A 27,499-nucleotide genomic window follows, 5' to 3' on the forward strand; every position below is an offset into this window, starting at 1 on the left:
TTTTTTCTGGTCATGTCTGCATCTTTCTGCAGAGCTCTTATATTCATCTTTCCTACTGACTGGGCTTCTCTGCTTCTCTGTGGGTAGAGGATAGCCTCCCGTTGTCCTTTCTTTTCATCTGCATTCCAAATTTCCCAGGACTTTGGCTTAGGTTATTTGTCTACCCTGACCCAGTCAGCTATGGCCAGGGGTGGGATCATGCTGCACCCACCTGTTTGCCTCTGCTCACCTCTGAAAAGTAGATGGGAAGATGGAAAAAAGGGTGGGGAGACAGTAGACAGAGAGCAGAGAGACATTGTGAGGTTGGCAGAAACTCTAAAAATTCTTAGTATGATAAGTACTAGAGACCTATAAACTACTTTACCATAGGCTCGCTTCTCGGTTATCTTGTCAAAAAAAAAAAAAAATAGCATGTCAATCTTAGACGGAACTTAAAAAATTTGAAAAGATGTTTATGTTTTAAAATACACATATATTAATAATATTGGATTCTTAAGGTAAAGGCATATTCCCTTAAGTAGTTAGTAGGTCTTAGCTTTGTGTGTATGTATATTTCTTACACATGGTACTGTTTTCAGTTGCTGGGAGACAGGTGTAGCAGTTCTGTCCAATGGAAACATAAGGTGAACCAACATATGTAATTTAAAGTTTTCTAGTGGCCACATTAAACAGGTAAAATGAAACAGGTGAAATTAATTTTAATAATATATTTTTAACCCAATATATCCCAAATATTATAATTTTATGAATATAAAATTAATGAGATGTTTTCCATTCTTTTTAAATCTTCGAAATCTGGTATGTATTTTATGTCCCAGCACATCTCACTTTGGACTAGCCACATTTCAAGTGGTCAATAATTACATGTGGTCAGTGGTTACCATGTTGGACAGGTCTACTATAACTGTCTAGAAGCAATCAGTTTTCTTCTACAGCTTTTCTAAAATTTTCATGTCAAAAATCTTTATGCTTATGGATCACTCTTTTTAAAAGTGCACTTCGCCAGCATCAGCAGAACCCTGGGGGTGAGGGGTTCCATAGAAGGGTTGCCCATTTGGAGGATTTGCTATGATACGTGTATTGGCAGAAAAGAACATGTAATTTTTAACCAAGTCACCAGCCTCTAAAGCTGGCTCTTGTTCGTCTCAGACTTCTGATTCCTGGAAGGTTACTTAAACTCCTTGGAAGGCTCAGTTTGCTTATCTATAAAAAATAGGGTTTATTACAGTCCTGCTTATTAGAAGAGGTTTTCATGGCATTTATTTGCACTGATAAATTTGAAAATGTTTTGAAATATATTTAAAAGTTTAAATAAATGTAAGGTATTATTTTAATTTATTAACTAGGGGGAGAACACAGCATTTTGGAATTAATACCTAAAAATTTATTTTTTTTAAGTTTTAATTTGTTTTTAATTGACATATAATTGTACATATTTATGGATACAGTTTTTTTTTTTTTTTTTTAAGAGGCAGAGTCTCACTGTTACCCAGTCTGAAGTACAGCAGTACAATCATAGCTCACTGTAGCCTCAAACTCCTGGGCTCACGGGACTCTCCGCCCCAGCCTCCAGAGTAGCTAGGACTATAGGCGGTGGGCTACCACATCTGACTAATGTTTTAAAAATTTTTTTGTGGAGGCAGGGTCTGGCTATGTTGCCTATGCTGGTCTCGAACTCCTGGCCTCAAGTGATCCTCCTGCCTTGACCTCCCAAAGTGCTGAGATTACAGACATGAGCCACTTCACTCAGTGTGATGTTTTGATACATGTATACATTGTATATTGATTAAATCAATACAATTAGCATATCTGTTACCTCAAATACTTGTCATTTTTTTGTGGTGAGAACATTCAAAATGCTTCTAGCTATTTTGAAATATACATTATTGTTACTTATGGTCACTATGCAATAGGACACCAGAACTTACTCCTCTTGTCTAACTGAAACTTTATACCTGTTGACCAAATTCTCCCCCTCCCTCCCCTACTCTGTCCAGCCTCTGGTAACCACTATTCTACTCTATACCTCTACGGGATCAACTTTTTTAGATTCCATGTGTCAGTGAGATCATGCAGTATTTGTCCTTTGTGTTAGGCGTATATCATTCAACATAATGTCCTCAAGGTTCGTTCATGTCCCAAATGACAGTATTTAATTATTTTTTACAGTTGAATAGTATTCCATTGTGTATACATCTCATACTTTTTTTTAATCCATTCATCCACTGATGGACTCTTAGGCTGATTCTATATCTTGGGTATTGTGAATAGTGCTGCAGAAAACATGGGAATGCAGATGTCTCTTCCACAGACTGATTTCATTTCCTTTGCATATACAGATTGAGTATTCCTAATCTGAAAATCTGAAATTCAAAATGCTCCAAAATTCAAAACTTTTTGAGCATTGATATGATGCTCAAAGGAAGTGCTCGTTGAAGCATTTCAGATTTTGGATTTTTAGATTAGGGATGCTCAAGTATAATGCAAATATTCCAAAATCTGAAAAAAACCCGAAATTGGAAATGCTTCTGGGCCCAAGCATTTCAGATAAGGGATATTTAACCTTTATACTCAGTAGTGGATCATATGGTAGTTTCGTTTTTAATTTTTTGAAAAAGCTGCATATTGTCCATAATGGCTGTACTAATTTACATTGCCACTGTTGTAGTCTGTTTTGTGTTGCTATAAAGGAATACCTGAGGCTGGGTCATTTGTAAAGAAAAGAGACTGTCTCATAGTTCTGCAGGGTGTACTAGAAGCATTGCACCATTATCTGTATCTGGTGAGGGCCTCAGGCTGCTTCTACTCTTGGCCAAAGGTGAGGGGAGCTGGCAGAATGCAGAGATCACATACTGAGAGAGGAAGCAAGGGAGAAAGTGGGGAGGTGCCAGCTCTTTTTACAAACCAGCTCTAACAAGAACTAATGGTGTGAGAACTCACTCAAATACCCCTGGGGGAAAGGAGGGGCTTTAATCTATTCATGAGAGATCTGCCCCCATGACCCAAGCACCTCCCATTAGGTCCCACCTCCAACATTGGGGATCAGATTTCAAGATGAGATGTGGCGGGGGTCAAACATCCAAACCTAGCACCCACCAACACAGTATAAATGTTCTCCTTTATCTGCATCTTTGCTAACATTTGTTGTTTTTTGTCTTTTTGTTAATAGCCAGTGTAACTGAAATGAGATGATATTTCATTGTGGTTTTGATTTGCATTCCCCTCCTTTTTTTGATAATAGCCATCCTAATGGGTATGAAGTGGTTTTAATTTGCATTTCTCTAATGACTAGTGATGTTGAGCATCTTTTCATGTGCTTATTGTCCATTTCTGTATCCTCTTTGGAGAAATGGCTATTGCCCATTTTTATGTCTTTTGCCCATTTTTAAATTGAGCTGTCTGGGTTTTTTTGTTGTTGAGTTGCAGGAGTTTTTAAAGTATATTCTGGATAACATCAGATATATATTTGGCAAATATTTTCTTTCATTCTGTGGGTTGACTTTTCACTCTGTTGATAGTACACTTTGATGCACAGAAATTTTAAATTTTGATAAAGCCCACCATATCTATTTTTTCTTTTGATGCCTGTACTTTTGATATTATTTATGTCCAAGAAGTCATTGTCAAAGCCAATGGCACAAAGCATGTTCTCTTCCAAGTTTTATTTCTTTCTTTGTCTGTGCATCCCGTCAGTTTGTGTCTGTCCTGTCTCTGTATCTGTTTCTGTATGTTAGTGTCTGTTTGTGTCTGTGTCTGTCTATATATTTGTAAACCATTATATATGTATTATCTCATTTTTTTCCCTTATTTCTTTTTTCTTTTCCTTTCTTGTTGAAAATACTATTTGAAATTATTAAAGACATAATGCATCCCCTAGAAATAGTGGCATTTTTCTAAATAACCATAATCACTACTGCCTTTAGAATTGGGCATGTAGGGCCCCTGCCTTGTGCTGTCTACCGTGGAGTGCCTTTCTTGAATTTTCTAAGTCTCCTCCTTGCCCAAATGCCTGAAAGGTAGGATACTTCAAGCTCTTCTCTTTTAGGCATCTTATATTTAGAATTATAATAATTTTTCTGATTACATTGAAAATTGAAGCTTAACTTTATTTTGCTGATTTTACTGTTTACTACTGTATACCATATTTTTCTTCTGAATTATTTTTCTTATTTTTCATATTCCTGTAACTGGTTAGTGTGTATTTTTCAGTGTTGTGGTTATTAATGACCTTTCTTCTGTCTCTCTAGTACCGAGTTGAAACTCTTGGAGGAGGCAACCATTTCAGTCTGCAGGTCTTTAGGTAAGGGGGGAAAATGTGTGTGTGTATGTGTGAAGGGGCTTTTTTTTTCAAATTTTCTGTTATAAAATTTGAAAGTATAATATGCATTGAATTAATGAAGTGATTCTTCTTCTTTGATGATGATAACAATGGTAATAATTATTTGTATTCATGGTACTTACTGGTGCTACTAGAAGGTACCATTCAGTCAATAGTAATAACACACATACTTGGCTATCTATATTTGTAATAGTGGTAATGGACTCTGCTAAGCCATAGACACTCTTTCAGCTTGTTCTTTTAGTGAATTTTGAAAAAAATCAAAGTATTAAGTTAGTTTTGTAGTTGCATGGGCAATTCTCATAGCTGATATAGGACCGTTTGTCTTATGATTTGCCAACTGCCCTGTCTATATATGCTGTTATTGGCTATGTTAACCAGAATAATTATTACTCATTAAAATACATTAGGGATATATATTAGGAAGCTTCTCCGTAACAACTTGATGTTATGGTGAAGAGCATGGGATCTGGAATCATTTTATGATTTTAATTTCAGCTGTGCCATTTATGAGCTCAGCCTTAGTTTCCTCATCTAAATTGAGGGTAAGACCAACTATTTTACAGGATTTTTGTAAAGAAAAAATTAGATAACATGAAATATCCAGCATAATGTGTAGCATCTATTCACCATTTGTATCAACAAAAATGTTACGTTTTTCAGGCCTTGTTCTTAAATGCTTTAATTTCAAATTGGTAGCAATTGGAAAGGAATGTATATGCTTTAAAAAAAAATGCCAGTAATTGACTGGGTGGCTCACACCTGTAATCATAGCACTCTGGGAGTCTGAGGCAGGAGGTTTGCTTGAGCTCAGGAGTTTGAGGTTGCGGTGAGCTATGATGATGCCAGTGCACTCTAGCTTAGACTGTCTCAAAAAAAAAAAAAATACAGATAATTATACTTACATTGCATTGTTGCTTTGAAAATTAAAGATAATGTGTCTGTAAACTTAATAAGTGGTAACAATATTCTGTTTTTTTTTTTTTTTTTTTTTTTGAGACAGAGTCTCACTCTGTTGCCCGGGCTAGAGTGAGTGCCGTGGCGTCAGCCTAGCTCACAGCAACCTCAAACTCCTGAGCTCAAGGGATCCTCCTGTCTCAGCCTCCCGAGTAGCTGGGACTACAGGCATGCACCACCATGCCCGGCTAATTTTTTCTATATATATTTCTTCGCTGTCCATATAATTTCTTTCTATTTTTAGTAGAGATGGGGTCTCGCTCTTGCTCAGGCTGGTCTCGAACTCCTGAGCTCAAACGATCCGCCCACCTCGGCCTCCCAGAGTGCTAGGATTACAGGCGTGAGCCACCGCGCCCGGCCAATATTCTGTTTTTAAGTCAAGCTAGATGGATAAGCTACATATAACCTATATGGATAATTCCCATATAAGTTACTTTGCCAAAATATTTCTTTGATGAAATATTTTTGTTTTTAAAAACAAATTATGTTGGTAATGATGGAGGTGTTATTGTAGTAGTTGCCTTGAATTACCATGGCTTAGAAATTTTGTGCTAAATAGACCTGGCTTTCAAAGCCATATGGCAGTTTAATGCTGAGAATGAAGGAATTTTATGTAACAATCATATCACTGCAGTTATGATCATGATGGCTTTTAAGGTGACTTTGGGTTTTTGTCAAAATTTATAAAAACTTTTATAAAAATAGAAAAACTTAAATAAGAAAAAAATTTAAAAAAGGTAAAATGATTCACTTGATCTTAGGCTAAGAAATGAGTAAAATATAACAAAATGACACAATTAAAAAAATAAAAAAATTTCATTTTAAAAATTGGAATATTTACTCATTATATGTAATGTGGAAAGCATACTCAAATGTAAAAAACGCTGTAATTGCTCCTAATTCTACAACCCTAACATAGTCATTGTTAATATTTTTGTATATTGATTGTCTTCTATTTATTCTATGAGTATAAATTTACATGTATATTATACACCATATATATGTGTGTGTGTATATGAACCCATGCACACAACTATTTTAATCTATATTTTTCACCTGACGTTATATCAGGAATATATTATATATTTAAAAATACTTGTGGGAACAGCAAAAAAGATATTAATTGCCCAAAATTCCAACAGTATGGTGGTATGGCTAAAATAAAAATTATTCCATATTAAACAACACAGATGTAATCACTGCTAATCTTTTCTGACAAGATTTTTTCAGAGTATTCTATGTATATTGATTTATATACATAATTTTATATAGATATTATTTAATGTTATTTTCACTCAGTATGTTATGAACTTCTTTTCACATCAATGAATATAAATGTATGTCAACATTAAGGACTATGTGGATATGCTTAGTTTCCTTTAAAAATATATTTTTTTAAAAGTGCTAGTTGGCTGGCAGCAAATCTCTTGGGTTTTTGGTTTTTTTTGGTTTAAAAATGTTTTTCTTTTTCCTTCACTTTTGAAGGATACATTTGCGGGAATAGAATTCTAGGTTGGCATTAGTGTCTTTTCCATACTTTAAAGGTGGTGTTCTGTTGTTTTCTGGCTTTTCTGTTGAAAAGAAAACTGTCGATCTATTGTTGCTTCTTTGAAAAGACTGGAATTTTTTTCTCCTGGCTGCTGTTAAGGTTTCCTCTTTGTCCTTTAGTTTTTAGCAGTTTTAGAATGATGTACTGAGCAGAGGTTTTCCTTTTTTTTTTTGTGCTGCTTCAGGTCTGTAGAGCTTCTTAAATCAGTGATTTGGTGTCTTTGATCAGTACTGGAAAATTTTCAGCCATTATCTGTTTATACGTTGTTTTTGGCCTATTCTGTCTCTCCTCTTCTTTTGGGACCTTTGTTACATGTCTGTTAAACATTTTCATTCTGTCCTATATGCTTGTTAGGCTCATTTTTTTTGTATTTTACATTCTTTTTTCTCTCTGTCAATAGGATATTTTCTATTAACCTATCTTTCGTTTACTAATCTTTTGTTCTGGTGTGTACCATCAGCTATTAAACCCATCTACAGAGATTTTTAAAACAAACTTTTAATTTTACAATATCCGTAGATTTACAGAAATGTAATCCTGGGGAGTGGGGTGGGGGGGGGGGACACCTGCAGCCTTCTGATTTCAAGATTGTTCTTTTTTAAACACCAAAGGAGGTAAGAAAAGCTTCATCTTTCTCTGCTGCACCCCTTTTAATAAAATGATTTGTTTTATAAAATTTGGATTCACTCAAAAAGCTGCACTTAATGACCTAGAAGACCACATGTGGCCTTATGGCTGCGGGTTCCCCTCCCCTGCATGGTACATTTATCTCAACTAAGGAAGCAACATTGGTACAGGCATGCCTTGGAGGTAGTGCAGATTCCATTCCAGATCACTGAAATAAAGTCAGTGTCGCAATAAAGCTAGTCACGAATTTTTTGGTTTCCCATTGCATATAAAAGTTATGTAAGATTTATGCAAACCTTCAATTTGTAAAAAATACTTTATTGCTAACAAATGTTAATAATTATCTGAGCCTTCAATGAGTTGCAATCTTTTTGCTGGTGACAATAGCAACATCAAAGATCACTGATCACAAATCATTATAACACTTATAATAATAATGAAAAAGTTTGAAATATTGTGAAAATTACCCAAATATGACACGGAGACATGAAGAACTTATGCTGTTGGAAAATGGCACCTATCGACTTGTTCAACACAGGGTTGCTGCAAACCTTAATTTGTAAAAAATGTAGTATCTTCAATGTGCAGTAAAGCAAAGTGCAGTAAAACAAGGTATGCCTATATATTATTTAATACTGTTAACTAAACTCCACAATTTGGTCAGATATGCTAATGTTCCTTTTCTGTTGCAGATCCCAGCTAGGATGTAGCGTGACATTCAGTTGTCTTGTCTCCTTACTTAGCCTTCTATGGTCTATAACATTTTCTCAGATTTTCCACATTTTTGATGACTTTTAGAATTTTGTAAAGCACTAGTAGGGTATTTTCCAGAATGTCCCTCAGTTTGAGTTTGATGTTTTTTTCATGGTTACACTGGGTTATGGGTTTGTGGGAGGAAGACCATGGAGGTGCAGTGCTGTTCTCGACACATCATATCAGGGGTCCATGCTGTTAACATGACTTATCACTGATAATGTTGATCTTGATCACTGGGCTAAGGGAGTGTTTGTTAAGTTTTTCCACTGTAAAGTGGTACCTCCAAACCCCATTGCCTTCATTTTTTGGGATATGGAATTCATGGTTAACATTTTTTTTTTATAGCACTCCCCCCCACTCACTTATTAAAGTAACTGGGTGGTAGAGGTTCCCTCAATGTAGGTTTTGTTCATTGTATCCCCATGTATTGTTAACTTGTCCTCTGTCCTTTATATTTTCTGCATGTTGGTTATTGGATCTTAGGATTCATGGGTATTTTAATGAGATATTGGAAGGTTTGTTTCAGGGCTTGGAAGCAAGTTTAACCTCTCGTCCCAAATGGAAATCCTCTTTACAATAATACTTCTATCTGAGTGTTACCAAGATTTTGCTTGAATTACTCTAGAGATGGGGCATTTCATTCTTTATGAAACCACTTTAGTTCATAGACAGCTACAAGTTCATGCTCTGGAGTCAGATAAGTTACCTTTATATTACTTAACAACTATTGTTATCTCAATTTTACAGATAAGGAAACAGACATTGGGGAAGTTAAGCAGGTTGCCAAATGTCATACAGGTGGTCAGTGGTGGAGCTGGTATTTGAACCTTGCAGATTCTGCAGTCTAGTCCCATTACACTTTTCTGCTTTCCTGTCTGATCATCTCTGTTGCTCTGACTCCTGAAGCTCATTCAGCTTCAACATAGCATACTTGTACCAATTAACGTGATCCCATTAAATTCATTTGTTCCTACCATTGAGATACTTTGGAATCTTGAGTCTACCATGGAGTATTATTTAAAATCATCAAGTGTATTTAATTTTCTTAATTTATTGCTCCAATTTCCATCTTATCCAAAAGAGTAGTGTGGAAATTAACTGTCTTGGTATGTAAGCTCCATGAAGACAAGGAGCTCTGTTCACAGGTCTCTCCTAAGTGCCTGAAACAGGGTGGGCACATAGGAGCAGCTCAGTAAATACAGGGTATATGAATGAATGAACGAAAAAGGCACAAAAAGCTTTAATTAGATTAATCTAGTAGTCTGATTGCTTTTTCCAACATCATAAGTTGTTTTGTTTGTTTTTTAAATAGCTAACCATTTATAAATTCAAACGACTACTTATAAAGTCATTCAGTAATAAAGGGGCTGTTGAATGAACAAAGATTTTGAAGTTGGGATTCTGAATGACGGTTGTAGTCATATCAGCCTCAGCTTAGTTTGTTTCCATATTTGGTTTTGATTTACAATAGCTAGATGATGTTAAGCACCATATAGATATACTTGCAAATGTTAACTGTTTTTTTTTTTAATTAGTTTATCCTGAAATCTCAGGGTATTCTTTCATTAAACTAAACCCAAAGCTTGAAAGAGGAATAGTGGAACTCTAACAATATCTAATATCTGATCACGTATCTATTCTTGATTACAAAAGCTGGACAAAAATTCCCTTAGAACAAATGTTGCACCTTGCTACCCACAGTGGGGTTCTCTAACCAACAGCAGTGAGCAGTACCTGGGAGACAGGTTAGAGCTGCAGAATTTCAGTTCACACTTCACACATGTAGAATCAGAATTTGTATTTTAATAAGAATGCCCTGTAATTTAAATGCACATTAAACTTTGAGAAGCACAGTCAACTTTAGTGGGTGTAGGGTAGATCTGGGATTTTGGAATTCCAGCAAGCTACCAGATAATGCTGTTGCTGCTAGTCTGAACCACACTTGGAAGAGCAAGAGTGCTACAACATTTTATCACAATGAGAAAGTTGAGCAGTTACTTGCAGACTCTGAAGCTGTGACAGGAACACATATCCAGCAGGTAGACCTGAGTTAGCAGTTATTAAGCACAAAAGCCAGTATGCTGTAATGCTGTACTTATTCCCATGTAATTTTTTTTTTCAGACAAGAGTCTTGCTCTGTCACCCCAGGTAGAGTACAGTGGCATCATCATAGCTCACTGTAACCTCAAACTCCTGGACCCAAGTGATCCTCCTGCTTCCTCCTCCTGAGTAGCTGGGACTATAGGCGTGTGCCACCACACCCAACTAATTTTTTCTATTTTTGGAAAGATGGGGTCTCACTCTTGCTCAGGCTGGTCTTAAACTCCTGACCTCAAGCCATCCTCCCACCTCAGCCTCCCAGAGTATTAGGATTACAGGTGTCCCATGTACAATTTTTAAAAATATGTATATGTAGACCTGGATAAAAAAAATATTCTGGAGAACTCCATCTTTTCATATCTTTGACACATATTAAGAAGTTCAAATATATACTTAATTTCTAAGTCTGCACAAAAATGAATTCTCCTGGCAGGACAGGCCAGTATGTTTGAGTGTTTGCATTTCTGTTTTTCAAAATAGTTAAAAGTATACTTCAAAAGAGAAAAGTATCTAAGCCTCTGGAATCTCAAATTTTGAAAACCATTGGTAAAGGAAAAAGACTGTGCACTTGCTACTAACATATTGATTATGGGCCCATTTCTTTGCCTCTTCAATCGTCAGTAAAATTAAAAGTTCTGACTAAATAGTCTCTCCCTTCTGATGAATTTTTAGCTTCTGTGCTTCTGTGACTTGCTAAGTCCAATCTCTTGATTATAGAGGTTGGTATAACCTGGCAGTTTAGAGTGAAGGATTTGAGCCAGTAGATAAGGATGTGTCCTTGAGCAAGTGAGAATCTGTGAAATGGAAGTATTAATAATAGTGGTGCTCAACCTGGAGGTTTGTCCTGGAGGGTCAAAAAATTTTTAAGACCAGGCATGCTGGCTCACAGATGTAATCCTAGCACCTTGGGAGGATTGCTTTAGCCTAGGAGTTCAAGACCAGCCTGAGTAACATAGCAAGACCACATGTCTATAAAAATTAGAAAACTTAACTGGTGTGGTGGTGCATGCCTATAGTCCCAGCTACTCAGGAGGCTAAGGTAGGAGGGTTGCTTGATCCCAGGGGTTTGAGGTTGCAGTGAACCTTGATGATGCCACTACACTCTAGCCTGGGCAACAGAGCAAGACCCTGTCTAAAAAATATATATATATATATTTTTAAAACAAAGTCTTTAAAATTTTGTCTGATCAGATAACCTCCCCTCTAGCTGCTTTGTTTATGTGTCTTTTTATTTTTCATTAGAATGATTTGTGATAATCTGAACAGAATTTTACTTTTACATTTTATTATATTCTATATCCTGAGGTACAGATGATCAATTTTCAAGGTTTTTTTATTTTATTATTTAATTTATTTTTTTAATTTTAATTTTTATTTATTTATTATTATTATTTTTTTTAGAGATGAAATCTCACTCTGTCACCCAGGCTGGAGTATAGTAGCATGATTATAGCTCACTGCAACCTTGAACACATGGGCTTATGTGATCCTGCTGCCTCAGTCTCCCAAGTAGCTAGGACTACAGGCATACATCACTACACCCGGCTAATTTTTAAAGTTTTTGTAGAGATGGGGTCTCACTATATTGCCCAGGCTAGTCTTGAACTCCTGGCCTCAAGTGATCCTCTTGCCTCAGCCTCCCAAAGTGTTGGGATTTCAGGCATGAACTACCGTGCCTGGCCTTAAGTTTTATTAAATGTCTGCTTTTCTAAAGAGAAAGGAGTATAAGTATAAATTGAATATATCTATTAATTATTATATCTTCCCTTTACAATTTTGGATTCTGAAATGAGATGGCTACTTCTATTGTTTCTATCATTTTCATTTAGGAAATGATTTTTTGATGTTCAGAATTAAGACCAAGAGCAGCAGTTTCCCTCATTGCTTATTTGCCTAATTAGGTGTGAAATTGGCAATAAGGTTGGTCAATGAGCAATTTCAATTTGACATTTGGTTTAATAAATGTTATGATAAGCTCACTTTGATTTCAGTTCTTAATTTTAACTTTTTAAAACCTTTTCTTCTCTTGCAGTTGAAAACAATCCTCGAACAGGAAATCTTGGTGCACTAATTAAGGTCTTCCTTTCTAGAACCAAAGAACTAAAACTTTCAGCAGAATGTCAGAAGTAAGCTTTCTAATTAAATCATGTTCACTTTATATTTAATAATATGAATATTATTTTTCATTTATTGGTGGAAATAAATTACGGTCTTTTGAAAACCCCTGTGAAGGAATTCCCATTAAGGGAAAAAGGTAAAAGAGAGATGTCTTGTAACTTAGTGTCTAAGTTATTGGAGTGAGATTATAAATTCTAGAATCTGTTTGACTCTAGCATTTTAGACAATCTTTAGGAGTATAATCTTTAAAGAAGATTAATAGTGATGTAATTATTATTTAAAAAGGTAATTTTCTCCTGTTATCACTGCTGATCATACCTAGTTTAAATAATGACTTAGTTTGAGTATTATTTCATTCTTTGTCTCTTACCTTTATTTCTTAGACTCAATGGAAGGTTAACTTTTTATGCAGTAAGGCATTTTTTAAAACCATTTTTGAATGACAGTCTCTTAAAAGGTTGTTCATTACCCTGTTTCTACACAAATTATATTTAATAAAATTTTTTCTTGTGAGTTTATAGTCATTAATACACAAAACCAAGTATTGTACTCTGCTGCTGGAAATGCCTCATTTAAAATTTTGGCTACATATTTGCATATATTCTTTTTATTACTATAATTTTTGTGGAGTTTTTAGCTTTCTTTTCTTTTAATCGCCTTTATGTGGTACAATTATCAAGAACAGAGCAGTCATGTCTACAGGCATCTATAAAGATTTTTATTAAGTAGACTCACTATGTAAACTGCACAAAATGAAATATGAAGTAAAATGTAGTAGCTGTCACTGGTCTAGTTTAATAAATCATAAGCCATTAAAAGATATGGACATTGTTCTAATATTACAAATAGGATGGACAAATGGTTGACAAATGAGGAAATCATGAACTAGAAATAAATGAATCGTGCTTATGATTAAATATTGATTCTTGTGTGATTTTGGTCTTTCCTTTCTAGCCACATCTTCATTTGGCAGACACACAATGCTTTATTTATTATTTGCTGTTTGCTGAAGGTGTTCATCAGTGAGATGTCAGAGGAAGAATTACAACTTCATTTTATATATGAAGAAAAATCTCCTGGCAGTTACAGTGAGTATTGCCTTTGAAGATGTTCTGGATATATCATGTATAACATTACAAAGATAAAATTGGCCAGGTGAAGTGGCTCACGCCTGTAATCCCAACACTTTTGGAGGCTGAGGTGGGAGGTTGCTTGAGATCAGGTGTTCTAGACCAGCTTGGGCAACATAGAGAAACCCTGTCTCTACGAAAAATAGAAAAATTAACTGAGCATAGTGGCGAGCACCTGTAGTCCCAGTTACTTGGGAGGCTGAGGCAGGAGGATCACTTGAGTCCGGGAGTTTGAGGTTGCAGTGGCTATGATCACACCATGGTACTCTAGCCTGAGTGACAGAGCAAGACCGTGTCTTAAAAAAAAACCCACAAAACCATTTTTAGATGGCAAAAATCTTACCCAAATTCTGGTCATTATCATTAAAATATATTAGAGAATTATGTTATATTTTGCACAAATCAAAAGCCATAGCATAGCAAAACAATAATTTACAGTATTTTTAACTCAAAGTGGTAGAGTGATCATGTGTATTTATCTCTTTTCCCTTCTGAGACACCTGATAATAGAGGAATTTCCTACAATTACTATCGAACAACTTAGGACAGTCAGTTCATCCTTTTTTTGGCTCCTTATGGCTTCTTTCAAGGTTATGAAACAGTTTTGGAGAAATAGAATATAAATTTCTGTTTTACTGTAATCTTTTTCTTCATTCTCATCCTCAGTGTATTTCCAACTTAGAGAAGGACATCCTTCATGACCCATACTTTGAAAATGTGATTTTACAGTCTCCTAATATTTTAACATCTGTTCTGTGGCTGGGCACCTTGAGAGCCATTTTGTAGGTTCATGTCTGAGGAGGCTGTTTCCTTGTTTCTGTAAAGTCAAAATCTCACTAAGTTCCTCTGCAGGTTTTGAGGAAACTGAAAGTGGCAGATATCACAGGGAAGGAAATCACTTTCTCATATTAATAGCAGTGCTGTGTTCAAGGTGTACAGAACATTTTGTAGGCAAGAGCTTTTTATTTTCTTTGATAAGAAGTTTGTATACTGAATGGAATTTACATGTGCACTGTCTCCCCAATATGCAAGATAGATGAGCAAAATCTAGTTCGTGTTTGAACAACATATTAGCAATCTTTTGCTTTATGTTTTCTGTTTAATTTACATAGAAATTCTTTTTCTCTAATGATAGTGGGCAAATATGGGTTGAGTTTATTTTTATTCAAGTTTCTTCTCTGAGAGTGCAATTAAAAATTACAAAATTAAGTTTGTTTCTTAAGTACTCTAAAGTTTCTTTCCAAACAAATGATATAGTTGGCTGGTTGCAGGGAAGCTAAATCATATGTTCTGCTTTTCTTTTAAAGCTATTATTCTTCATTTCATAGCTAAAATGTGATATTAGCTATTAACTATGTGATAGCTATTAACTTTGATATTATTATTGAATAAAGCAAGCATATCATTATTAGTTTTAGCTGTTTTACTTGTTGTCATTTTTTATTGCCTCTTCTGTTCTAGAAGACCCATTCCATGGAAAATCATTCATTGTTTTGCCTAGTTTGAGTTAGTATGAATTGCTACCTCATTAACTTTGGATTAATGAGGGGAGGAGAAGAAGGAAAAGAGATGTAGATTCTAAAATCTCTTTGCTGTTAAAAAAATGTTAAATTTCAAACAGTATATACCATGTTATAATTTATCAAGTAAAGAATAAGTTCCTATAAAGGGTGAATAAAATGATAATGAGCAGGAATAATTTTTTTTTAAAGCCAAGGCAAGTATAAATAAGAGTGAGTGTGTGTGTGTGTGTGTGTGTGTGTGTGTGTCTTTTCCCCCTTTCCATTTTGTAACTGTGAGACCCCAGGTGTTTGGGTCCTTGGATGAAAATGTTTGCCTTCTCAGGGGAAGCAGCTCTCCAGTTCATTGTAGATCAGATGTTCCTTCCTTGAATTTTCTGCTGTCTACCCTTGAGTAATTGCAGCTGCACCTTTGAGATTCTGCTCTAAGGAAGATAGGCAGCCACCTTTTGTTGAGACTACTTTTTATTAAGCCACCTTGGAAAAGGGAGGCAAAGCACTGGAAGCAAATTGAACCTTCCTGCATTTTTAGAGATTGACCATTTGTCATTTCAGCAAAACTTATTTCAATAATAAAAGGCCTTTTTGACTCCACATTTGATTAGTGGTACTGAAAAAACAGGGATTTCTTCTTCTTTTTTTCCCCCTATACTGGTCATAGGCAAAATACAATTTTTCTCTCTTGCTCACTAAGAAGGAATGGAACATAATAAAGTCAAGACATTCTAAATTACTTCTGAATATAGCTAGATTTTTTGCTTTTCTCTGACATACCATATAACTAACTGTATGTTATCGTCATGGACTTAATCAAGGATTTTATGAAAATTAACCAAGTTGGTATATGAGAAATTCTGGTGTTTTGAATGTTATGAACTTTGTTTATTCTAGGAGGGAATGTTTGTGAGAATTCTGTAGAATCAAATTAATTTAGTGTAACTATCTCCAAATCACTCCATCATCTTTCACAATTACTGTTTATCATTCAGCATTGATTTTCAAAACTTGTGCTTCATACATTGATTTTTAGTTTTAAGAGATAAATATATTTAATTTACTACTATGATAATTTGCCTTCTATATTTGTTAAATGTATACCGATATCTAAACAGAGCTTTTAACTGGAATTGTGTCTTGCATGTGTTAGTTTTGTTAATGCTAGTCTTCATGTTTGTGGTGCCAACAGTACCAAAACATAGCTCTTCTTGGTGAGTTGCAAACCTTTCCACAAAGTCCTAGCCACAAGAATGGAGTGAATCTTTATACTCACAGGGCCTAAGAGCATAGTCCAACCAACACTTGCCAACCCAACATTTTGTTTTATATTGTGCCCTAAAAATTATACATATTTTATACTTTAACACAGTATCATTTTTATTTTAATATAAAATTATTTTTCACTACACACCATTGAGTAAATTGATGCACTTGTGAGATATAATGTATTTATTTTGGGACCAAACATCTTCCCAGAGTATTCTCTTTGCCCCTGCATCCTCAACCCTTCTGCAAGCTTGAGAATCACTTTTTGTTGTTGTTGTACATCCTAGGTAACTTAATGTAGTAGTGGTGGGAAAACAATGCTTTTTCAACCATAGACCACATTATCAAGGTGGTTGTCTCGCTGAAGAAGTCATCTCTGTGGTCTGATGATCGGTGATTTCTGTGTACTGAGACTGTCCCCTTCTTTTATATGGAGTTAACAATTCAGGTTTATACATGTTCTTTAAGGTTGTATTTTGTTTATAATGGAGCCCACTGTTGGTCCACCAGCTTGAATCCAGTGAATATCTTTTTAAGGCTAAAAACTTTCTGTTTTTGGCATATATAATTATTTTCATCTTAGTCTCACATGTTGTTAGTTTGAGATTTCTACTTTAGCCCTTTTTATATTTTCCACCAATTTCTTTTTACAATTTTTAAAAGAGCAATACAATTAAATTATTACTGCTGAATGGGAAAAAATGGAACCTCACTATGCAGTAGCTGATAAAACATCCATTTATCAGCCGATGTATGAATGCCTGAATTGGGTGTGCGGAAAGACTCTTTGGAGTAGATAATATACAATGGCACAGGCTGTTTGAAGGTTGAATTTACAAAAGTAGGGGACCATCTGCAAACAATTTAGCAAAGTCAACTGAGGCATCTTAGCTATGTTGGCTTATTCTACATACAGCATTTTTTTCTCTGTCCCAATCCATTGTAATACTGCTGTGATCACATGGATATTGCTGGCATTTTCAGTGAATCGGTCTTTATGAGAGTAAAATGTGACTATCAGTAAGCTCTCAGTTTGTAATCTAAATTTGTGAGGATTTTGTATTTGAACATTTTCCCATAGGCTATGTAGGATGTGGTAGCAGATTGTTAGAGAGAATTTGTATGGTTATATGAGGATAGCGCTTTCCATTATTCCATGCCTTTGAGAGTTAGTCTAAGAGGACAAAGCTAGCCCGAGGCAAAACTATGAAGTACTACAAAATTGTTTCCATTTTCCTTTTGCCTTCAATGTGAGTTTTCCTTTCTTCTGTCTTGGTATTATGCCCCATTCTTGCCAAGGTAATACTGACATTTATTTTACATTTTGTGTTTCATAAATCCAATATTTTAAGTCCTTAGGGGCCTAAATCTGTTGTTTATTTCTGCAGACATTTCTGATGGCTTGTTTCCTTATGTATTTGATGATGTTGTTTGTATTTGTTTGATCTTAATTAACCTGAGGGCCCCCCGCAATTAAGGGAGGGTTTACATTTGCTTCTAAAGGGAGCCAGGTTCTGTACCACCTGATGCCACTGTAGCCTCCCTCAACAGCTCTTAATGGTTTTCAGGTTCAGGTTCCCTTCCTTGACACTGACTGCAGGCTTAGTCTCCCAGTAGTGGGCTTCCCTGTGTTGGCGTTTGTTTTCAGGGTTAGTTACACTGCCTTGGAGTTTGCTTACTGCTCAGTGGTTTACGCTGGATTCGTGTTCACTTATTTGCTTGTGGTTGCTCTTTTTGGTTGTGGTGTTGGGGTCTTTGGAGATGTCGTTTACTTTCTGGAACCCATCAATGCACTAAGAAATATTATTTTAGCCAAAAACTAAGTTTTGTATAGGTGTAACTACTACACCACACTGCTGCTATTGGATGCCAATTATAATTTCTTTACAAGTATTTTTTATTTTTGTAAAATGAGGAAAGAAGTCTTTTGAGACTGAAAGACTGAAGATAGCAACAAAGGGAAAAACAAAAAGCTGACAGGAAGGTTCAGGGAAGTAGGAGGTGCTAGGATGAAGAGAGGAAAGGGAGTGTGGGTTTGCTTTGAAAGAGTACCACCTGTGCCCGAGGGGCAGCCCTGTGGGTGCTGAGGGGAAGGAGGAGGCAGGTCATCGCCAAGAGCTGGGGACAGCAAGGTATGCGGGCCCCAGGGGCTTGATAATTGTTAGTGCAGCTGTGTGGGGAGTAGAAAAGAGTCCAGGGACTTGACAAAGCCAAGTGAAAGTCTTGCTTAACTGCATTTTCTTCGTGTAAAATAGTTCAAGGTAAATTTATTTTAAAAAATTATTTTGTAGGACTTGCTCTCAGGCATAGTGGTTTAGCAATGCGTGCTTAGACTTGCTTTCTCCTGGAACCACAATAAAATATCAGTTATGGGACGAATCTATTGGGTGAAAGAGAAGGGGGAACACAATGTTAGTAACATTTTGCAAATTGGAAGATTGAGTAATCATGAGCTTAAATGATCAGTGAAAGCTGAAAGCTAAATGCCTTAAGAGTTGGAGAACTCCAGAAAAAAGCCAAGTCTTGCTCCAGAACCCTGGAAAGGTTAGGAATCAGAAGTGCCAGGTGTCTCTGAAGGCAGACAACCAAGATTGATCGGAAGCAGTGGTTAAATACTGGGATTCTCTCCTCTGCCATGCAGTTGGGAGAACCCCCTCCCCAGTTTACTACTAGAGATATGTTTTCGGTAAAGGCTGAACCCAGAGGGCCTCCCTGAGCGAGCTCTCAGGCACAGCAGAGGGCTGGTCCACTGAGACCAGGGCTAAGTGAACAGGCCATGCATGGAAGGGTGAGGTGTCTTGACTTGGCAGCTGGAATACTGGCACCGGCATTTTACCCACCCCCTTCCTTTTCCTGTTGGAAGATAGATACTCATCTAGAGAATATGAACAGAAACAAGGAAGAGACAACTTACATTTGGGTATCCCTTAATGAAGCACCCCAAAACCATCCAGTGGGAACCACCACTTGGCAGGTACGCAACTAGGCGTTTGCTGCACTCTGACAGGTGAATGGTGAGCCAAGGACACCGAACAATTGAACACAGCGGCCGACTTGTAAGAGATCCAAACAACCACCAAAAAAAAAATGATATAAGCAGAAATTTGTGGAAGTAGATTTAAAAATTGCTAATTGTACCTTTCTAACACAACCAATTTCCTTTCCATTCTCCCCCGGCTTAAAACCTTTTTGACATTGTTTTCTTTGGAATTACCTTAAAAACCCATGGTGTATCCATTTTGCGAAACTTGGTGGTGGTAAAGCTCTCTGTTGAAACTAGTGTTGACTTTTCCACATGGTTCAGGTGCTTTGGCTTCCGTGGCAGCAGGTTTCATTGCTCTCATTTATCTGCTTGAACTGGTCTCTAGAGACTGGAGCAGGCGGTAGCTCAAGAGGTAAGCCTAAAATCCTATAGTGCGTGGTTGAGTGGTTTTTGCTTTGCTTATTTTCATTTTAATATAAAATTTAATAATTTAACTTCAGTAGTTATGGGTAAACAATGCAAAAAATAAACCAATAATGGAAAAATGTGACTTACAATAAAAAAGAAAGCATGGATTTATTCCTTTAAAATATTTAACAGGTGAGACTTGTAATCTGTCTTTGCAGAAATACAAAAGTGTCTCTAGGAGTTCCTGAATTGTTCATTGGTCATATAATATGTGCTATCGTTTTGTAATATTTTGCTCTCTTCTCTTTCTTTTCTTATGTTATACTTCACTAACAGACATATCAAACCTACTGACTATATTATCCTTTAGGGTAATTAGAAACATTTCTGTTTGACCACAATAATAGCAGTCAACCAGAATTATTACTGATTTTATTGGAATGGTATGGGACACAGGCTTATAAATATTGTAGTGCATTGAAATGTAGATCAATTTTATTTTAGAAGAGTCCATTTGCTTTTCCTCTTTGCAATTCCTTTACAGAAACATTTTTGATTTTGCTAATGAGAAGCTTAAATATGAATTTTAATATTTTAGAATAACTTTGACATTAGCTTCACTATTAAAACTGGCTACAACATAGACTCTACCATGGTTTTCTGAATATAAGTTTATGATAGATATAATCTAGTTATGTGTCTTTCATTGTAAGGAAGTCAGTTTTGTTCTGAACTTTCTAGGTACTCTGTTAACCTATTTTTGGAATACAGCTCTGTTTGATTAAGTACTTTTTAGTACTTTTTAGTACTTGTTTTTGGCATAATGTAGTTTTGGGCAGCATTGAGAAACTGGCAGTTTGATTTTCTGAGTTAAAAGAAAACAGCAACAATTAGCTCTCTGTCTTTTAACATTCCATTTGTACGTGTGACCTGATTTATTAAGTGATCTCTGTTTCTTTTTTTCTGGTTGCTTCTTTGTTTTCCAATGGTCAGTGAGTGCTTTTTTTTTTTTTTTTAATTCTTCTTTTCCCCCTCTCTTACTTTCCCCTGCGACTCTGATGGAAGGCATTTGATTAGGATGGTATTTTATTCTCTGCTTCTCTCCCTAAGGATAAAATAAGAGCGGTATGTCAGCACATGGTACTGAATGGGTGCTGAACAGAATTGAACTAACAAGACTGCAGCTTAGTCTTGGGTTTAGAGTGTCAGCGCTGTAAGGGACCTTCGATATTGTATTGTTTGTCTTTACCCCTTCCCTGGTGAAGCTCACAGGCACCAGAGAAGTGGGATTAGGGCTTTAGTGGGGGAACCCTAGGGATAGGGCTGGGATTTCAGTGACCTTGTTCTATGTAATAGTGATAATAATAGCTTATATTTATTCATTGGTTTAGATTATTGTACATTGAATATTGAAGAAGTCAGGGACTTCTAGTCTGTGTTGATGAATGCATAGTATCATCATCTCGATGTATAAACTAATGTATTACTTCAGATGTCTCTCTCCTAACCTGGCTCATAGTACTCATTTACTAGAGATTTTGTATTTAGGGTGTTTGGTGAAACACAGATTGGTTGACTGCATTCCCCCGCCATCCCAACTTTGTATAGAAACAGGTCTTTAAAAATAGTTTGTAGGGTTTTTTTTTCCTTTTTCTTTTTTCCCTTGAGAGTCTTGATTTGGGGTCAAATCTGGGCTCTGCCCCTTACTCTAGTAAACTAGCCTCTCTGAACCTTGATTTCTTCATCTGTAAAATGATGATCAGAACCATAACTACTCTTTAAGTAGTTGACACTGGGAACCAAGAACCAGGAAACATCAAGATAGGCCTAACATTTGGTGCTGAAACCCAGGAAGGAAATATTCTGCAAACTCCAGTAAGGAGCCACTTATTCGGTTGTAAAAAACCTTGAGTGGACCCCTGTCATCCTCCTCCTGTGTGGTTGTGGACGTTGATGGATGCCCTAGAAGGAGGAGTCAAATTTAAGGGGATCAAGAGGGGCATACACATCCCAAGAGTCATGCTGGTGAATGCCTAGGCAGGACCCAGAAACGAATGAAGGTGCTGAAATGACAAATATGCATGAGTGTGAGCCAACTGAAGGGCTGAGACTTCTCTTAAGAGAAGATTCCAACAGTTCTATGTGAAACTTATGTTGGTCCAAGGATTCCACCCTGACCCAGGACAAGAGTCCACACAACCTACTCCACCGATACCCTTGGAGCCACTTGACGTCACTATACACACTTTCCACCTATGGCCCTTCTCAGAGGGGCTGTGGAACCTGAGAAATACATCATTCCTGTTCAGCTCGAAGTAGCCAAGGCAGACGGACCCTCATCCCTAACCCCCAAAGATTTTTAGGCTCCATGTCTCTCGGGGGGAATGTTAGGTGGGGATCAACTGTGTAGGTGGTGGGTGTAGGCCAGGAGGGTGGTTCATGGGGGTGGAGAAGGTGGGGGTACCAATCAGGAGAAGGGAATACAGGAAACTGCAAAACACCTGATAATCATTTGGTAATTAATATCCCACACCTCCTGCAAGCCCTGCCCTAGACCAGGGCCAATAAAAGAAAACCACCTGGGAGTCCTCAAAAAAAAAAAAAAAATTAATGTGAGCTAGAGTATGAAGTACTCAGCATAATGCCTCTCAAAGCATTGAGTACTCAGTAAATGTTAGCTATTAATATTATCTCACAGAAGCTAAGACTTAAAATATTAAATATCTGCAGCTAGGGAGGTACTTTAAAACTCTTTAAGAGAGAAGTATTTTTTAAGAGCTAGGGTCTTGCTACGTTGCCCAGGCTGGCCTTGAATTCCTGGGCTCAAGGGATCCTCCTACCTCAGCATCCTGAATAGCTGGGACCATAGACGTGTGCCACCACTTGAGAGAGAACTCTTAAGATAGAAATGTTCTTTCCTAAAGAGAGAGAGAAACTCTAGGTTATAAAACTTCACAATACAATGAACACTCAATCTCTGCAAAGTCCTTTGCTCAAAGAACCTCAATTTACTTTGTCATTGACTTACAAATTTCAAGGACTTTTAAGATTCTCTTTATGAAATGCATGAGCGTGTTACTGTAGGTTATGGTAGGTGTTTATCTGTTTTCATTGGAACTAAGGAAGATATTTGGCCTTATGTGAAAGCTAAAGTGATATAAATGCTACTTGGAAAATAATGCAAAATGAATGACTTAATGCCAACCTGGTAAGCAATCAAATCGTCACTCTTCTCTTAACATACAATTATTTACTTCTACATTAGCCTAGAAACAAGAATATAGAATTCTGAGGAATTTTTTTTTTTAGTAAATGGGAATCTTCAGAGATTTCAGCTGGATATTGCTTATTCTTGTCTTTTGTTAGAGCTTTGACCTTGAAATGTTACGTTTTACTTGCATCAAATGTATTTATCATTATCTTTATTATATTGATAACAAAGCTGTGAATATACTCCTTAATTGATTCACCTATAAACGTGTCTGAGGTCGTGATTTGGATGGCACATGGAACTGAATAGAGAATCCTTGTCACCATTTTAAGATTTAAAAATTAGATGTGTTTACACCCCTAAAAGTAAAAAATAATCCAGTCATGCACCATCTGTGGTTCCTGAGTGCTTGTTCCCTCACCTTCTGTAATTAAAAAACTATGCTGGCTGCTTGACTGAACAGGGATATGTTTTAAAACTGGCATTTGGTCTGAAATATTCTTTAGGGAATGAGTGAGTGATTTTAAATGTTCTTTCTTACTTGGGTCTGGGACACACATTCTGTAGAATGAGCCAAGGAGTGTGACAGTTCAGCAAACATGTATTAGTATGTGTTATGTGTCAACAAATCAACTTATTGAAATAGGTTGTTAACTCACTTTGGTTATGTTGGACAGACTTGGGAATGAGAGGGATTTTAGTTAGATCTACTTCTTATCATGTAGCCTCAGAGACAAATGTTAGTTGAGCCAAGCTCGCCGCTTCTTAGAGTGAGGCTTAATGTGGTTGTTGAACTTGAGTCTTGCTGTGTGTCTTTTTTTAACATTGACTGTTGTGTCCAATATGATTTCATATTATCTTTAAGATTTGTGCTCACCTCTCAGAGGGTTGCTGTGCCAGTTCTATTTGTGGCAAGGCAGGAAGAAATTTCTTTATAATTTCTGAATACCTGGTGGTATTATGGTCTAGAAAAATACTGCTTATTTTTATTTGAGAATCCATGTGCTTTGATGCTTTGGAAATAACTGCTGGATTTGTCTGTAGACACTTGGGTTCAGTTCAGCAAACCGTACTGAATGTATATTATGTGCAAGCTCCTTGTGAGTCATCACCCTCAAAAAGTACGGAGTCCAGTAGGGGTCTGCCTGTATGTAGACAGAAAATGATGGTATAATGTAACCAACATATGCAATGAAAGACTTACGCATGAGGCATAAATACTTTATAGAAGATTATTTTTATTCAGGGTGAGGCAAGAGAGGTGGGTTTAATGGAGGAGATATAGACTGAGGATGGTTCAGATGGATAAAGATGGGCTTTTAAAAAATTGGGTTTTTATTGTTGGAGGGTAATCCAGGCAGAGGAAATGTTACCGAGTCGTAAACTGGCATGTAGCAGAGATGTGGGTATTGCTGGACTACATATTGTGAGGGGAGTAATGGAGGGAGATAAAGGTAGAAAGGGATGCAGGACCTGTGTATTGAAGGGTCTGGCATGCTGTGCTTTGGAGCTTGGAAGTTTTTCTGATACCTGGTAATCAGCTTCAGGTAACCGAAAAGATCTAAACCAAGAGAGTGAAAGGGTAGAGTTTAGTTAGCTCCCTCTGATAGCAACCTGGAGTTTGGACTGGAGAGGAGTAAAATTAGGATTACAAACGCTAACTAGGAAGGTTTAAAGGAGTCCAGGGATGAGTTTTAATTTAGTGAACTTGTGTAACCGAGCTGCAATGTTGAGACAATGACAGGGAATGAAGAAGAGAGGAAATACCAGAGAGAGAGTTGGGTTGTGCAATCTAGAGGGCCCAGAGATGGATTGGTTATAGAAGGATGAGAGAGAGAGTAGTCTGGGTTTTGGTTTTGATCACCAAAAAAGAGAGTGTAGAAATAAGTATTCAGAGTGTTGGGAGAGATGAGTTCAGTTTTGAACATGTTGAGTTTAAGGTACTGTGATGTGTCTAGGTGTGGAGATAGCCAGTACGCAATTGGATGTAAAGATATGATATTCAGTGGAGAGTTGAAGAGGGAAACTGTAGATTTAGGAACCACCGGCACGTAAGTGGTGGTTAAGGAAAGAGACCATAGAGAGTGAGAAGGAAGGAAGCCAGTGGTAGAACTCAGGGGAAGATACCAGTAGTTGAAAGGTATTCTGAGGAAGCAGACACTGGGAAGAAATAGGAAAAGAAGTTGGTTAGAAATAAGATTTTATAAGAACTGAGGAAAGAAGGAATTTCACGAAGGAGTAGGTGTCAGTAGTGTCCAAAACCAGAAGTCACATAAAATATTGATTGGCATTGGAAGTTTGGAGGTCCTTAGTTAGCTATAGCAGTTTGGGATAGAGGAACATTTCCATCAGAATGGTAGTTTGTGTCCTGCCGTTGCCACTTATTTATTCTGTGTCTTGAGAAAGCCATTTTACCTTTGGCTCCTTGTCTATAAGGTGGTTGGCCTCTTTTGTGGGTTTTAGCCTGTGGTCTGTGAAGTCCCATGGGTTCATAAAAGGTGCCTTGAGGGCCATCACGAAGATCAAGGGTAAGATCAGATATTTATAGATGGGGGGAAGGTATAAGTCCTCTACCCTGCTTCAAACAAAGCCACTAGAGAAGCTTGATTTTTATCTATTTTGTATATTCGACTTTAATATAAGATTTCATTGAAAGAAACATAGTGCAGTATAAGAAATTTGAAAACTGCTGGCCTATAGGAGCCTGAAGTACTTTCTGGCTTTGAAAGCTATCTTAGTAATAGCTGGTGTTGAAAGTTCCTATTTTAAATAAAGATCATAATAGATGCTAACTTGCTCATGATTTGGATTTTATTCAGAGGTGTATGAGTTTATGTAATAATAACTTTTTATTCTCAATAAGAATGAAAATGTAACTTCTAAACAACTCCAATCCACTGTATGTTTTGTTAAAAAGCTTTTTGTGTGTCTTACCAGGTTCTGACTCAGAAGATCTTTTGGAAGAATTGCTCTGCTGTTTGATGCAGTTAATCACTGATATTCCACTCTTGTAAGTTCTGGCTAAGCCAGGATTTGTTATATCTTCCTTACATATTGGAGATAATAATTGATCATGTTGAAGAGTTTGTCGGTTCTGGTGTAGTACTTTCATGTGTGTCTTTTGAGGATGATATATCCATGTTTTCTTTCTCTTGCCTAATAACATTTAGATTCTGCCTATCCATCATCAAAACAAAATGTTATATTGTTAAGAGGAAAATAAACTCTTTAGCAATATTATTAAGCATTTGGTAGGCACAGAATTAGATTAATCTCTGTAATAAGAGGTCTAACAGTTCTCTGGAAACAAGAGTTTGGGAAGCAATTTCAATTTACTTTATATGTGGTAGACACAGCTAGTTGATCACCTAATATTTGTTCCCCCTTTCTTCTTGACTTCCTTATTTTATTTCTGGCCTCTTTTGGAGAGGCCAGATTTTCACTTCCAGCCTTCCTTAAAGCTAGGTGTGGTCAGTAAGATGTAGGGGAAGGTCCTCTAATGAGACTTCTGGGTAAAGCTCTTTAAAGGAAACTGACTCAGCTAGGAGGCATATCTTTTCGTTCTCGGCAGTCCTTTTTCCTGCTGTCTGGAATGTGGACAAGGTCTTTGGAGTTGTGTGGCCATCTTGGCACCAGGAACCATGAGACTCACAGAAAATTCTGCTTTGACGTCTTTGAGCTGCTGAACCAAAGTCAACAACTACCCATCCCCCTCCCTCACCCCAGACTGCTCATGTGACAAAAATAGATCCTTATTTGTTTACACTACTGTAACTGGGCTTCTGTCACTGCAGCTCATTGCAACTCCTATGTGACTCAAAATGCTCATCTCATTTGTTATTTTTAATGCAGTGATTCTCAACCTTTTTAAAAAAAATTATTGTCTTCCTGAGAAGCCTTGTTAGACGTTTCCTTCATACTTGCCTCTCCCTGCTAATGAATTTAAATACCCCTGACACACTAAATATCTGTTGATGTACTGTGGGCCTTTAGAGGGCCACGAACCATTATAATATCTACGGATTTTTTTTTCCCCCCACGAAGAACCAGTTTTCATCCCTTGTTGAGAATGCATATTTAAAAGAAATTATTTTTGAAATAAAGAAGTAGATTTTAAGGTTTATCATCACAGAATCTCAATCTACATGGGGATGTGGTTGGAAATATGCTATTTGCTTATGGCCCCAAAAGGAAAGATAGGTATTTGTGAGAAAGTGCACTCCTGACTTCTGTTGCACATGAATGCAGCATCCAGAATTTTAAGGTAGATTTAGCAGTGAGACCCAGTAAGCCCTGTTGTGATTTGGTCTGGTGGTGTGCAGCCTTGAAGGCAGGGCCGAGACAACTGAGGAGTCATCTGATAGGGAAGGGCACAGGGGACGGTTTCCCATTCAAATGGAACTCTTGTGACAGACACAGCTATTTACACACCCAATACCTTTTCTCCCCTTCCTTTCTAATGGAACTCCAATATTGTTTGGGGGATGGCACTGTGTGCCCAGCTTAGTTTTCAGACACCTTGGCAGCTACATGTGGCC

The 27,499-nt window shown here is 36.8% G+C and overlaps 1 protein-coding gene across 2 annotated transcripts in view; it reads left to right on the top strand.

The window, feature by feature from the left end:
• The window catches only part of DYM (dymeclin), a 281,123-nt gene that overhangs the window by 38,417 nt on the left and 215,207 nt on the right, over nt 1-27,499 (top strand). For both annotated transcript variants that reach the window (XM_069468007.1, XM_069468008.1), the window contains exons 3-6: nt 4,248-4,300; nt 12,361-12,454; nt 13,401-13,534; nt 25,899-25,971. In XM_069468007.1, coding sequence (XP_069324108.1) covers nt 4,248-4,300; nt 12,361-12,454; nt 13,401-13,534; nt 25,899-25,971 — 354 coding nt within the window. The remainder of the gene's footprint in view (nt 1-4,247; nt 4,301-12,360; nt 12,455-13,400; nt 13,535-25,898; nt 25,972-27,499) is intronic.

This window comes from Eulemur rufifrons, chromosome 5, assembly GCF_041146395.1.
Source record: "Eulemur rufifrons isolate Redbay chromosome 5, OSU_ERuf_1, whole genome shotgun sequence".
Lineage (NCBI taxonomy): Eukaryota > Metazoa > Chordata > Mammalia > Primates > Lemuridae > Eulemur > Eulemur rufifrons.